The 13,994-nt window shown below is 46.0% G+C and overlaps 1 protein-coding gene across 1 annotated transcript; it reads left to right on the forward strand.

Moving 5' to 3' along the window:
* Nucleotides 1-3,263: 3,263 nt before the first annotated feature.
* LOC142991634 (G-protein coupled receptor 26-like) lies at nucleotides 3,264-5,712 on the forward strand. The gene is made up of 3 exons (XM_076141711.1): nucleotides 3,264-3,934; nucleotides 4,374-4,487; nucleotides 5,454-5,712. The coding sequence occupies exons 1-3, from the start codon at nucleotides 3,264-3,266 to the stop codon at nucleotides 5,710-5,712; spliced, it is 1,044 nt and encodes a 347-aa protein (XP_075997826.1).
* The last annotated feature ends 8,282 nt before the right edge of the window (nucleotides 5,713-13,994 follow it).

A 13,994-nucleotide genomic window follows, 5' to 3' on the forward strand; every position in this document is an offset into this window, starting at 1 on the left:
CATGTCAGAGAGAAGAGACAGAGAGACAGAGAGACAGAGAGAGAGAGAGAGACAGAGAGGGACAGAGAGAGAGAGAGAGTGCCCTCTTCTGGTCAAAGATGTGAACAACCACCTCAATTGCTATGGGTGTTCCATCAAATTCATTCCCCCTCTTGTTTCCTGTTTTCAGTGAAACGTTACATCCGCTAGAGGGCGCTACTGCATCAAAAGTGGCTGAAACAGATTGCGTCATCGAGGCTAAAAAAGACACAACTGGATTGGCTCAATGCCAAAACAATGTTCTAATTACACAACTGTAAATGTTTTAAATATCTTTTAAATTAATTCTTTGTGAAGCTTTTTGCCCTCTGGTGTCAGTGTGAGCTCGCATGGGAGCGGCACTGATTGCAGCAGCAGCAGTCCAGAGCATCAGGGAGGAGCACATCCACCCACACACAGACACACAGACACACACACACACAGACACACACATACAGACTGGGGGGGTGTGAAGATTGGTGTCAGTGCCATGTGACAGCAGTGGCTTCTTATCAGCACAGAGGAGACAGAGGAAAGGAATGGAACCCAACCGACACACTGACCTCCAAATTTCAAGTGAAAATTGGGGGTTAGTGCAGGTGATTCACAGGAACAGATTGAAGTTTACACACCAAGAGAGACTTCAGGTTCAACATTTTATAAACCCTTCAATTTATCTGAAATGTGAAAATCCACAAATCTGTAGTTTTCGCTCGTCACTGTCCAGGACGATGGATTGAGAAATCTGGGTGATTCGGGTTTACAAAAATGTCAATACTTTACTCCAAAATTTAGCAATTGAATCTTTTCCACAGTTAAATCTCTAACTTTTTAAAAATGTTTCTCACTGTAACTATGCACATGATGGAACTTTAAGCTTACATGAGGATTAATCACACTAATAAGGATCTGTATGCTGGGGGGGCGGCAACTTAATGAGTTTCTATTAATGAGCACGGTTCCATTTAAATGGTTCTGTACTAAACCAACACCAGTACTCTGATCTCAAACCCAGTTCCTTGATGTTATCCAGTGTCTGTCATCCTTCCACCTTGTTAACTCAAAGGTCTGCAGGTGGGTGAGGGTGATCTTGTATTGTGCAGCACCTTTGGGTGTCTCTGGTTTCCCAGTGTGCATCACTCTCTTTGTCTTTCAAAGTGCAGAACAGCCAAAAGTGTGAAAACTCTCTCCTCTATCTGCGGAATTAATTAGAAACTCTGTCCAGCGTCACAGAGATGATTCATCTGCGCCTCCGACAGGTGTGTGTGTGTGTGTGTGTGAGTGTGTGTGTGTGTGTGTGGACGCTGCTCTAACAGATAGAACGGTTCATGGACAGTGAAGTAATCTCTTTCGATTAAATACTATAGATCACGCCGATGCTTTTTTAATTTCAGTCCTGGGACTAATCTGATGTAAATGATTTGTAGTAAATGAGTCGGTCTGGCTGTGGTTCTCACACTGTGGGGTCTCATTGAAGGCGTTAATTGAAATCCTCAGAGGGCTCAGCTGTATGGAGCCATGTGACGGGGCTAAATGAGGCTCGGGCAGGTGGAGGTGGAACATGCTGGATGAATAATATCACAGAAAGGTCATCAATCACACACACACACACTTGACACTCATTCACTCTCCACAGAAACCCTTTGCTTTGCTTTTGTTAACTTCTACTTTACTTTACTTGAGCATTTCCATGTTGAGAAGTCTTTCCTTCCTTCCTTCCTTCCTTCCTTTCTTCCTTCCTTCCTTCCTTCCTTCCTTCCTTCCTTCCTTCCTTCCTTCCTTCCTTCCATCCGTCCTTCCTTCCTTCCTTCCTTCCTTCCTTCCTTCCTTCCTTCCTTCCTTCCTTCCTTCCTTCCATCCTTCCTTCCTTCCTTCCTTCCTTCCTTCCTTCCTTCCTTCCGTCCCCCATATTTGTCCTTCCCTCCTTCCTTCCTTCTTTCTTAACCCTTTCTTCCTCCCTTGCTTCCTTTCCTCTGCCTCTCTTTTTGTGTCATTTCCTTCATCTACTCTCGTCGGTTGAAAACTTTTTCTGTTCTTTTTTGTCTTTTTCAAACAGCTGGTTGCTTCATTACTATATTAAGACAACTGAAAGAAAAGGAGGGCAGGGTGTGAATCATTAATCAGCCTACTTGCTGTTGCATGCTGGGAGTGTTCATGTTGTTGGCATACACACTTGAAGCATGAAGCCTCAGAACCACAATACTTTGTATTTATTTACAGCTGAAGTCACTGTAAGAGGATTCTGGGTAATTAGCCTCTATAATTTCAGGTTGTGTGTGACCTTTCTCTGCCGTTTGACCCCTTCTGCCCCCCAACACAACTGTGTGCACTTGTTGGTCATTATGGTTCCTCATAATTGCTCTCTTGCTCTCTCTCACTCACTCACTCACTCACTCGCTCTAAAAATAGCATCCGTGTGATTTCAGGTCATGAGTCCCTGCAAACAGACTCAATCACGATAGAAATGGACAGAATTCACTCGGGTAAATAAAGAAAGAGTAAAGAAGTATTAGTTGCATAAAAGATGCTAAAGTACTTAATAATAAAAGTACTTATAGCTGCCGTCCATCTTTGTTTATGTGTGGAATATTAAGCAAAGAGGAGTTTTTAAAGCACTGAATCTGGGTTGAAACGTTGATATCTGAGCTGTATTGATTGTAATGGTGCTTCATTACGTCATCCTCGTCACGTCTACTTGCAGAACTGAATAAAGACCTTTCTGATAGCGCGCCCGGATTCTTCCCTCCAGTGTCGCTCTGCAAGCACGCAATCCTGCGTCTGCGTCTATTTTTACTCTAAAAAAGCTATTTCGGTAGGAATGCGGGAGATGTGAGAGCATATAAGCATCTGCGACCCGCAACAGCTCCGGTGCGCTTTACTGATTTATACAATTATGCGTAATTGCGCAGCCAAGACGCCGCGAGAAGAGCGCAGAGTCTCCAGAGAAGGAGAGGAAGGAGAGGAAGAGGAGGAAGAAGGAGAAGACTCCCGCCTTGGTTTGGTTCCCACGACACCGAGCTCCAAACTTGTTTAATATTCAGAGAGCGAATGCGCGTCGGAGGGACGGAGACATTTGGATGCCGAGGACCCCGCGGTGAGCATGTCAGAGTGCTGGACCTTCAGCCGCCCCTGACAGGGTGCAGCAGGGCTGTGGGTGCCCTCACCAGTGTGGGGATCTGAGCGGGGACCCGAGCACCCAGCCAGCACCCAGCCAGCACCCAGTCAGCACCCAGCCAGCACCCACCATGCACCCGGTGGACATCGCTGCCTCCGCGCTGCTGTCCGGGATCATCGCGGTGTCGCTGCTGTCCAACGTCGTGGTGCTGATCTGCTTTCTGTACAACCCGGAGATCCGCAAACAGGTGCCCGGGCTGTTTATCCTCAACTTAACGTTTTGCAACCTGTTGCTGAGCGTCTCCAACATGCCCGTCACCCTGCTGGGGCTCATCACTAAGGGCCACCCGGGGGGCAGCGCCCTGTGCCAGGTGGTGGGCTTCCTGGACACCTTCCTCACCACCAACTCCATGCTGAGTATGGCGGCGCTGAGCATCGACAGGTGGGTGGCGGTGGTGTTCCCGCTCAGCTACCATTCACGCATCCGGCACCGGGACGGCGTCCTGGCTCTGGGTTACACTTGGATACACTCGCTGTGCTTCTCCACCGTGGCCACCTGCCGCTCCTGGGTCGGGTACCACCACCTGTACGCGTCCTGCACCCTGTGCTCCGTGAGAGCCAGGGGAGCCGGGACGCAGTTCGTGGTGTTCACGGTGGCTCTGCACGCGCTCACCTTCCTGCTCACGCTGGTCGTGCTGTGCGTCACGTACCTCAAAGTGCTGAAAGTGGCGAGGTTTCACTGTAAACGCATCGACGTGATCACGATGCAGACCCTGGTGCTGCTGGTGGACATTCACCCCAGGTAAACCATCACACACACTCACACACGTTTGCTCTGTTATTCCTCTTTGTACGTGTCCCCAATCTGATCTAAATCCATTAGTTAGGCCTGTTTTCCTGCACACATTATTCTGTCAGAAGACTTTTCTAGTCCCATCAATCATTCTGAGAACGCCAACAGCTCTGAATGAATGTTCATGCAGAGGCAAACCCTTTGGTTACTCTGTGCAGATTGTGCCTCTTAGCGTTCCAGGAGAAGTTTTGGATCTTGTGGCGATCTAGTGAAGCGTGAAGATCGTTCATGACTGAGCTCAGACTGTGATGAAGGCTGTGATGAAGAGTCCATTTAATCATTAAACAGCAAATTGAATTGGAATTAATTGACCTGTCTTGAAATCAAGTGTCATGGCCGCAGCCTTGGTGTCCGTCTGGTTCACGGTCTCTGTGTCTCTGTCTGTCAGTGTGCGTCAGAAATGTCTGGATGAGCAGAAGCGGAGGAGGCAGAGAGCCACCAAGAAGATCAGCACCTTCATCGGCACATTTGTGGTCTGCTTCGCCCCGTACGTCATCACAAGGTGAGTGTGTGTGGATGTGAAGGCACACACTGAAATCTGCACCACATGACCTTCATCACCTGTGCTTCATCACTACAACAAACCAGTTGTAGTTATTCTGGTTCCCTGACCTTGTTACAGTAGCTGACGTAAACACGCCAAGCTTCACCTGAATACTAATGGAGATCTCCAATCGGGTTTTGTTATCTGGTAACATTTTTAATTGCTTCCTCCGCGTAATGGAGTAGCCTGTAGCCTGCTGATGGTCTACACACACACACACACACACACACACACACACACACGTCAAGCCCTCGTTACTGAGGTTTTACAACTGGGGTGATGATAGGAGGGGAGAGAGACAGAGCAAGTGTGTGTTTGTGTGTGTGTGTGTGTGTGTGTGTGTGTAGAGGAGTGAGTCAGTGATGGTATCACAGGCTCTCATTAGTATCAGCCCGGTTATAGTGGCAGCAACTTGTCACACGCTGTTAGTATTCTACAGTGAAAATAGAAAGAAAGCACATTAGGAGTCGTGTCATGGCGAGCGATCAGAGCGATGAACAACAAGACAGGGAGAGAAAGGCACCTGACGGGTTTCCATAACCTGCATTTAGGCTTTACACTCGACTGTTGTGTCCATAATTTGGTTTATAAAGACAGAACAAGTGACTTGATGTGCAGAAGCAGCAGAGACGACACAAAGCCTTCACACACAGAGGGAACAGAGGGAACAGAGTGATGGCATTTCACTGAAGAGAATGTTGACATTTGCTCATCATCCTAGTACTCAGGGAGTTCACTGGTTTCAGCTAGTTTCCACTCCAGTTGCACTGATCTCTGAAATGGCACACACACACACACACACACACACACACACGCACGCACACACACACACACACACACACACACACACACACACTGAATATTTCTCCTGGTCTATTAGACTTCTCCCTCTCTTTCTCTTCTTGATGTTTCTATCTGAGGTAGACTTGCAGAGCTCTTCGCCCCGGAGCCCATCGGTCCCCACTGGGGGGCGCTGTGCAAGTGTTTGGCTTACGGCAAAGCGGCGAGCGACCCGTTTGTCTACTCGCTCCTGCGTCACCAGTACAGGCAGACCTGCAGCCAGCTGATCAACAAAGTGCTGAAGAGGAGCCCGCTCAACTCTTCCTCCCGCAGGATAGAGAACAGCACGGGGAGGAGCCACGGCAACAACATCCAGCTCACCAACAACAAGTCTCCTGTGTAGTGAAGGCCTTGTTCATACAGACAATGAAGATGAGAGTCAATCACAGCGATGGACTTGTATAGATTAGACCAGGCTCTTTTCTAGGCTGTGTTTGTAGGTTTTAATGTCATTAAGTGTCGTAGCCTTTTCCTGCAACAAGTGACAACAATTTCTATCAATTTCTGTAGCATAACGGTAGATTTTTGTCAACTTTAACATTAAAACCACAATCATATTGGTGACTGATTTGTTATCCAAGAGTCAAGTAGCCTCGCCACCAAACTTGGGTCCTCAGGAAGTGAACCTGCTATCACTGAGGCCTCTTTAAACACATGACATCACACTAAACTGCTCCAACTCGTATTCATGTTTCTGGTGCTCTTTGATTTTTGTTTACATGAATATGTGAAGTAGGATGGATAATATTTGGAACTAGAGGGGCATTTATTCCTGCACATACCTGCGCCAAGGCTGAACAAGCTCGGGTAAAGTTTGGTGTTCTCATACAATGTTGTGTAGTGCTAAACACCGCTGCCCTAACAAGGAGAGGAAACATGGAGAACAAGGGTTTCAAATGGATCTGGACCAAATTGCAGCTATTGTTTGTCTATTGTGGGATAAAAACTCCCTTTTTATCAAGATGAGTGTATTATTTTATAAGATTCATAGAAAAATGATAAGAAATCATACACAATAGGACCATTACATTGAGTTTCATCAGATCGGCACAAATCTTTTTTAAGTAATCCTGCAAAGAAATAAGCAAATGTTATGATCACTGGAGATTTGATTTAGAAATCTCTTTAATTTCTTGATTAAAATTCCATACTAAAGTCGATATAATTGGTATTAAAGTGCAGTTGTGATGCCTGAGTGCTGAAGTGCCTTTGAGACGATGAACCATTCAAACTCCTTCTAAATACAACAATAGAACCCTTCCACAGTGTGATTGTGTTGGTATACAGCGCTTGATGCAGTTCAGCCTCATGGAAAGATTAAACTCTGCCCCTTTGTATTGTATTGTAGCATTAATGTAAAACAAAGTAAGATATTATGAGACGTGTGACAACAGCTGTTCAGTGACGTCTGACTCCAGCTGATGACGGCGGCGGCGTGTGTGGCAGTGTGACCTCTGGGTTGTTATGATGCTTTCAACACTGCCAATCAGGACGTTGTGTTTGATTCTGTTGTGAGAATATAAAGCCTTTAAACTGCATAAAATATATTTATTTTTGTCAGAGCTGTTGTCTGATTAAATACATTTTGTGATTACATTACAATAAATGCTGTGCATTTGGACATTTTCAAAGCCTTTAAATCTTTGATTTCACCTCTAAAGGATTCTCACAGAAGCAAGGTGCAGAGAGCAGATTAGCATTCACACAAAGCTTTACACAAAAGGCGACTCTCCCAAATCTTAGCACCTTTATTCTCCCACGCTGATGAGGCAGAGGAGAAGGAATAATTCATACGAGAGACAATTATATCTTAAGTAATTTTTCACCCACCAGTACTGCTGTTGATATGACAGCAGAACAAAGTCTCTCTCTGACAAAGGCATCAGGACTCCAACTTAAAGGGTTCCTTAATTGCAGGGCTGTAGTGAGGAGTAGTTGTGGTGTTATAGCCGCTGTGTGACAGCTGGGACAGGAAGAAAAGATCTCTGTAATCTGTGGTAGAAATCCCCCGTTCCCTTATTCAGACTCTAAATGCACGACGTACTACCTGATCTATCAACCTCAAACATCAGCTGGCTACGTGCAAAACTACACAAAACGGTATCGCTGTACGTGCATGACAACCGAGGGCAATTAGGGAAGAGTACGGAGGAAGCAGCAGAGGATCTCCAGTCTGGAGGTGTGTGTGTACCTCATCTCACCACGAGTCTCACTGAGTGGGTGTGAGGCCGACACAAACCTGCCATACATGAAATGCCGTGTACAGAACTTATGATTAAGCCACGCTGCGTGGGAAGTGCAACAAAAAAAAAAAAAAAAAAGCAGAGGAGGATGGCAGCAGAGACAAGTGCAGTGGCTTCCTTCACACAGAAAGCTTCTCCTCATTACAGAGGGCAAAAGTGTCTCCAGACAGCATCGCCAAACAGTGTGAAGGACAAACGCTGACAGGAGATCTCACACACACGCTCGGCTGTTTGTCGCCTTTTGGAAACTTCAAATGTTGCCGCCGTCTCTTAGCGCCGCACATAATCATTTATCGGCCTTATAAGTGAGCTTATTGTCAAACCGCTACAATCAAAACAATGGAAGAAGAAGAAGAAGAACACAGAGAGAAGGAATGAAGATGTTAATGATCGCTCCAGCCCTGATGGGAGTTGAGTTGTTCCGTGTGCATGATGTATGTGTTTTTAAATGACTTTGCTGGTGAAAGACACGAGCTGTCACAACCTGCATTCTAATCTGAAGGATCACTCGACTGCACGATGAAAGAAAGAGCGACTGATGTGTGTTTTTCTGCCTTTGAGTGGAACAGACAGTGGCTCTCTCTCTTTGTCTCTCTCTTACTGCAGGTTCGCTCATTAATCACACAAAATGCAAATCAGGTGTTAAAGCATCACAACTAACAAATAACAGCAGCAAACACATTCGCACAAAGCGTCCACATCTCAGACACGCCAGCAGATGTGCAGGAATTAGAAGAGCTCAAATATTTAATACAGCGAGGAACACAATATGAGATAGAAGCAGAGCGAACAAGTGAACCAGATTCTTTCCTTTCCATCTCTACAGACCGTGAGCTGATCTGAGTGGCATGCCTGACTGTGCCATCTTAACTTTTTGGTGTTCCACAGTGCTGCATCTCTTTTCCTCCCACCCCTCCACCCCTCCACCCCTCCACCTCTCCACCTCTCCATCCATCTGCTCTGAGTGTAACAGCCTGACACGCCTGCCCATAACTCTGCCAGCGTAACTGGTGAGGCCCCCCTGGCAGATGATGTGAGTCACAGCCTCCAAATGTCATGTTGTGGTCTTCCTCCTGCACTCAGACAAACGGCCTGCACACTGCCTGCACCCTCTACACGTCTCCCACACCATCTCTGCTCCTAAAGATCGATATTGTAGTCGCGGCTGCAGGTTACAAACATCCTGCTATGTTCAGAAGGAGCTGAACCTTAATCGACCTTAATGAAGACTCTCAAGCAGACGTCAGGTACTTCACAGGCTGGGATGTGAGATGAAGCAGTGGTACGTGTCATGGCGTCGCTATCTGTGATCCACCATAAGGACCAAATCTGCTCCAGAGATCCAATATTAAAATGTCAAGCAAATGTTACCATATGAACGTTACAAGAGCGCTATGTTGCTGCCATCTGCTCAGCCAATTTGCTCCCGAGTGTGTGAGAGAGGGATCATCTGTGTGTGTGTGTGTGTGTGTGTGTGTGTGTGTGTGTGTGTGTGTGTGTCTGTCTGTGTGTGTGTGTGTGTGTGTCTCCCCTGTGGCAGCGACAGTGTACAGATGCCAAAAAAGATCAAAATCAAACGGGTTGAACATGATGTGGTTTTAAGAACGCCTGACAGAGAGCACCTGTGTTATTAAAGCAACAATAATAATGTATGTTAGAACAAGCCTGTCATGTTTACGATGTTTGATCAATTACAAAGACTTGTTCACACGCATGTAAAGGAATGTTAAAGATCCAGAGAGTGTTCCCATCTTCTGTCTACGGAGAATTCAAGGAATGCTGGCAGTAAACAGCTGATTCCCTGGCTGAGCAGAGCCTAACCTCAGAGCCATATTCTGCCTGATTAAAAGCAATAACAGCACATTAGAGCCCAACGTGTCCTTTAACTGAGTAATTAGAGGTTCATCTGTTCTTGAAAATGCTTCCTGACAGCACAGCGGCTGAGATTTCAAGCATTCAGTTATGTTTCAATGCTAAATAGTGATGAATAATGGACTGGGGGGAGATGTTTGTTCTTTCAATTAACATCCTATGTATAATCTGAATACTTCAGATGATTATGTGGATGGATGCATTCCTCAAATTTAATCTGAAATTATTCATACAATGCGTTTAAATTAAAATTTTAAATGCTGCAGTGTCTCTCTCTCTCTCTCTCTCTCACACACACACACACACACACACACACACACACACACACGCACACACACACACACACACACACACACGCACACAGCTGAGTAATGCTGATAAACAACCAGGAACCTCTAGGACAGCATCCCTGTTTGACACTGTGCTTATAAATAGATCAGAGGGGAAAATGCTCCACATATTTTCTATTTTTCTGCGTATCACAAAGCCGCTGGTGGCAGCCGGCATAATTAGAAAAATCCGTAAGTATTCTTAAAAATATCCCTCACTTACACATTTACGGGGAAGGAAGTGGAAATGTGACTAAGTTAACTAAGACACCTGCTCGCCACTGCTGACAGCTAATGAGGATGTGGTGTGTGTGTGTGTGTGTGTGTAGAGTGACTAATGTCCAACCATCGGGTAAAGTTGTCAGACCATCAAATGGTAAAATAAGTGGAGAAAATGATTGACAAGAGTTGACAGGAGATCATGAAAGGAAAGTTGTGATCGTCAAAACAAAACTAGAAATGCTTTTCGAAAAGAAAATGCGTTGTGATGGCAACCGCTGAAAGGTTTAGCCAAATGCTAAAGAAGTGCCTGAAATATTGAAGTGTGAAGGCCTGAAACATGTCTGAATGGTTTCTGTACCTGATAGAATGAAGAAGTTACAAGCAGTTTGAGTGAGAGCTAAAGATACAAATCCTCTGATGCTGCTGTTTGTTTATAAACAGGTGCAGCCAGTGAAGCAGAGACCACATGTGGAACAACCGCACGTCCTGATCTCAAAGAGAAGCTCAGTGTCTGCAGGGTTTCTATAGAAAAGGATTCTAAAGTTTCTCATATCCTCCTGAGAGTTCACTCTTTATAAATCTATTAGCTAAACATCAGATGTAGTGTGTAGTCAGATTAGGAGTCACACTACTTCTGAGCTACATTTCAGCTGTTTGACTCAGGCGCTCCTTCCCTCCCGAGCCTCTGAGCCCCGGCTGAGCTGCCTGGGCTCAGCATAAAGAATCATCTTTGCCGGCGTCTTTACTGACCTTCACGTCTCCAGTTAGCATGCTGCCCATGTTTACCAGCGCTGCCCAGGGATACAAGGCACATATTCACACTCACTGCAGAGGAGCAGCACACACACACACACACACACACACACACACACTCACACCCTTTAACTCTCACTCACAGCTTCATTTGAAATCCCTTCTGTCTGTCAGGGGATGATTTAAACTTCTTAGTTTTTGTTTTTTGTCATATGAGGTCATCAATCACTTCAGATGACAGTGACGGACTTCAATATTTAGTCATTTCTTGTAAATAAACACAATAGAGTTTATTATCACTGATAGATGCCACAAATCCTGTGACAGAACTCATCATAAAGCTACTTCTCTTCTTCAGAACCGTTCCTTACACCGCTCATTGTTTGGAGGATGTCTGAAATATCCCATCCCTCTATTTTGAGCGTAATTTTCCTAACATCAAATCAAACACAAAGTCATTTCACCACAAAGCGTCTGAAAGAAACGCCACAGCAAACTACTTTAGAGCTGTGAAAAGCTTCTGAGTGGCATTTCCACCTTTTTCATTACCCGGCTGTCAGCTGGAGTGAAGCCTGTGTGCGATAAAGATGTGCTAAAAACACACACACACACACACACACACAGACACACACACACGCACTGTCATCAGGTACCAGGGAAAATCCTATCAGACAATAATTGAGACCAAAATGGGGCACATCTAAAACTGACACAGGATGGACGTTGTCACTTTTTTTTCCAGGTGTGTGATTGAGCTGGAGGGGTGTTAAAGGTCAAACAGGTTCCTGGGCACAACGCCAGAACCTGTGGGCGTGTCGGAGCGGAGCACCATCGACCGCAGACCAACCAACGGAGAGACGGGAAAGATTGTAATTATAAGAGAGAGAGAATATCCAACAGGATGTAATGGGAATCTATGGGACAGAAAGAAAAGGAGTGATCGTTGATGCTGCCGTTGTTTCAGGCGGCTAAGAGCCCGTGATTTAAGAGAAATCCATCAAGCCCTTTCATTAGGAGAGGTGGAGCAGTGAAAAGACTCTCAGACAATCAAGCTGGAGAGCGGCGGTGGCTGCGTGGGAATAAGCAGCTCGCTCTCAGGGGTCAAGCTGGAAAGCAAGGTCGCGTCCCTGTGAATGGGGGGGGGGGGGGGGGGGGGGGATTGAGTCGAGTGAATACGATTGATCACAGACAGAGGGGGACCTGGAAGTGGAGGACCAGGCTGTAAAATTAAGCCTCAGTGTGCACAAGAGAGCAGGGAAATCATGATCGAGACGCTAAAGCATCAATTCATTAGTACTGTTCTCTAAAAAAAGAAAAAGGCAGTGTTCTTTCAAATTGTTGATTGGCTGAATTCCCCCTCCTGTTCCACCGTGTGTGTGTGTGTGTGTGTGTGTGTGTAGGCAGGCCATTATCCACAATTTGCACACACACACACACACACACACACTCACACACACACACACACACACTCTGATGCAACACGAACCACTGGGCTTTCGCTCAATTAACATAAGCAGCTTCCTCACAGACAGCGGGGGGAGGTCCAACTGTGAACGCACGTCTGCCTGTGTGTGTGTGTGTGTGTGTGTGTGTGCGTGTGTGCATGTGCCTTTGACTCTGTATAGATGTGGAGACAGGATTAAAGGAAGAGGCAATAACGGGGGTGGTATGAACCTGACGCCTGCTGAGAGCTACAAAGGCTGCTGGACCGTCCACGTGTCTCCACCAAGAAGGAGGGAGAAAGGGACGGAACACAACTTAGACTGCATATGGAGGAGATGAAGCAAACCAATGTGATTCAGAAAATGGTGGCTATCCTGTCATGTTGTGTGTCTTCCTCAGAGAGACAGACTGTCATGATAATCCATATTCTTCAGAACATCCTGGACATAAGATGCAACAAAGCCAGAGTGAAAACGTAAACAATTGGATTGATACGTATACCAGTCACGACACATGACAAACGACCGCGTACACACACGCATCCACCGGTGCGTTGAGGAGTGTGACATGAGTACAGACCAACGGCAGGAATGATTTACAACACGGCTGTTTCAGATGACGGATGCAGATTGATGTTGGCGACACAACGGCGCGCAGATAAAAGGCTCCAAAAATTAAACGGAACTGTAGTTGCCATGGTTTCTGGACTGTTGAGCCTTTTAAGGGGCATTTGTGTGTGTGAGTCCATGATGTGGCAAAGATCTTGGGAGGTCAAGCAACAAAGTAGAGGGCGTTAATACGTCTTTGTTGCCGGAGCTTTACATGTTATGATCCGTGTTCTTTGGCGTTTGCTGCCGGCTTCTTTTTTATTTTCCTGATGCGCAGAAACTTTTTGTCCTTGCTCTCGTCCGTTGGGTGTCATAATTCTCCCTGCACTGTAATTTGGGTGTCAGCATTGACAGCGTTTCTCGCCCTGACGCCTGCTCGGATGAAGTCCTGCGAGCTCTTCCCTTCCATTCTCACCACGTCAGAGTCGTTTCTCTCCAATATCACACCGAGCCCTGTTATCTTTGTTTTGCCAGTCTCTCCTTTCACTTTCATTTACCTCCAACGAGGAGACGAACTCACAAACTCCGCTCTCATTTGTAAGAAATCACCTACGAATGCTTTGTGGGATTGACTTCCATCACTTGGCTTTTCACTCTTAAACAACTTTGCACCAAAGGGACCGAACGTTTTCAGGCACTCCGGGTCGAGAGGTTTTCTTCTGTTCACGCCAAAGGAACCCGGAAGCCATTTTGTCACCAGCACTTAACTTCTGCAGCTCCTAATCAAGAGTAAAAACTCTGGGTGGACTGGACATGAAAGCACAAACAGTCTCTTTGATTGCCTCCATCGCTCCTGCTGTTGAGTGTGTGTGTGTGTAGCCGTGACGTTTCCTAATCAGCTACGGGGGATGAGTCGCCTCTTCGTCCTTTACCTTTAAACTGTGTTTCCTGCCAGGAGGTCAACATCAATGGCAAAAACCAATAGTGGATGTAATGTGAAGGACATAGGTTAAAATCAAAGTCTTGTTTGCGTTCGATTCATTTGTGGCCGTTTGTGTCGTCGTAGCATGGAAGCTGTTTTACACAAAAGCTGAATTCCTTATTCTTGGACAGCAGGGGGACTCTCCATTGTGTCTATTATCAAATGAGATAGAAGGATGAGTTTTCTGTCGCTGAAATTGAAGTGGTAGCACAGATCAACCATGACTGATTGCC

This window comes from Genypterus blacodes, unplaced genomic scaffold, assembly GCF_046128005.1.
Source record: "Genypterus blacodes isolate CSIRO-AG114 ecotype Tasmania unplaced genomic scaffold, CSIRO-AGI_Gbla_v1 ptg000020l_1, whole genome shotgun sequence".
Taxonomy (NCBI): domain Eukaryota; kingdom Metazoa; phylum Chordata; class Actinopteri; order Ophidiiformes; family Ophidiidae; genus Genypterus; species Genypterus blacodes.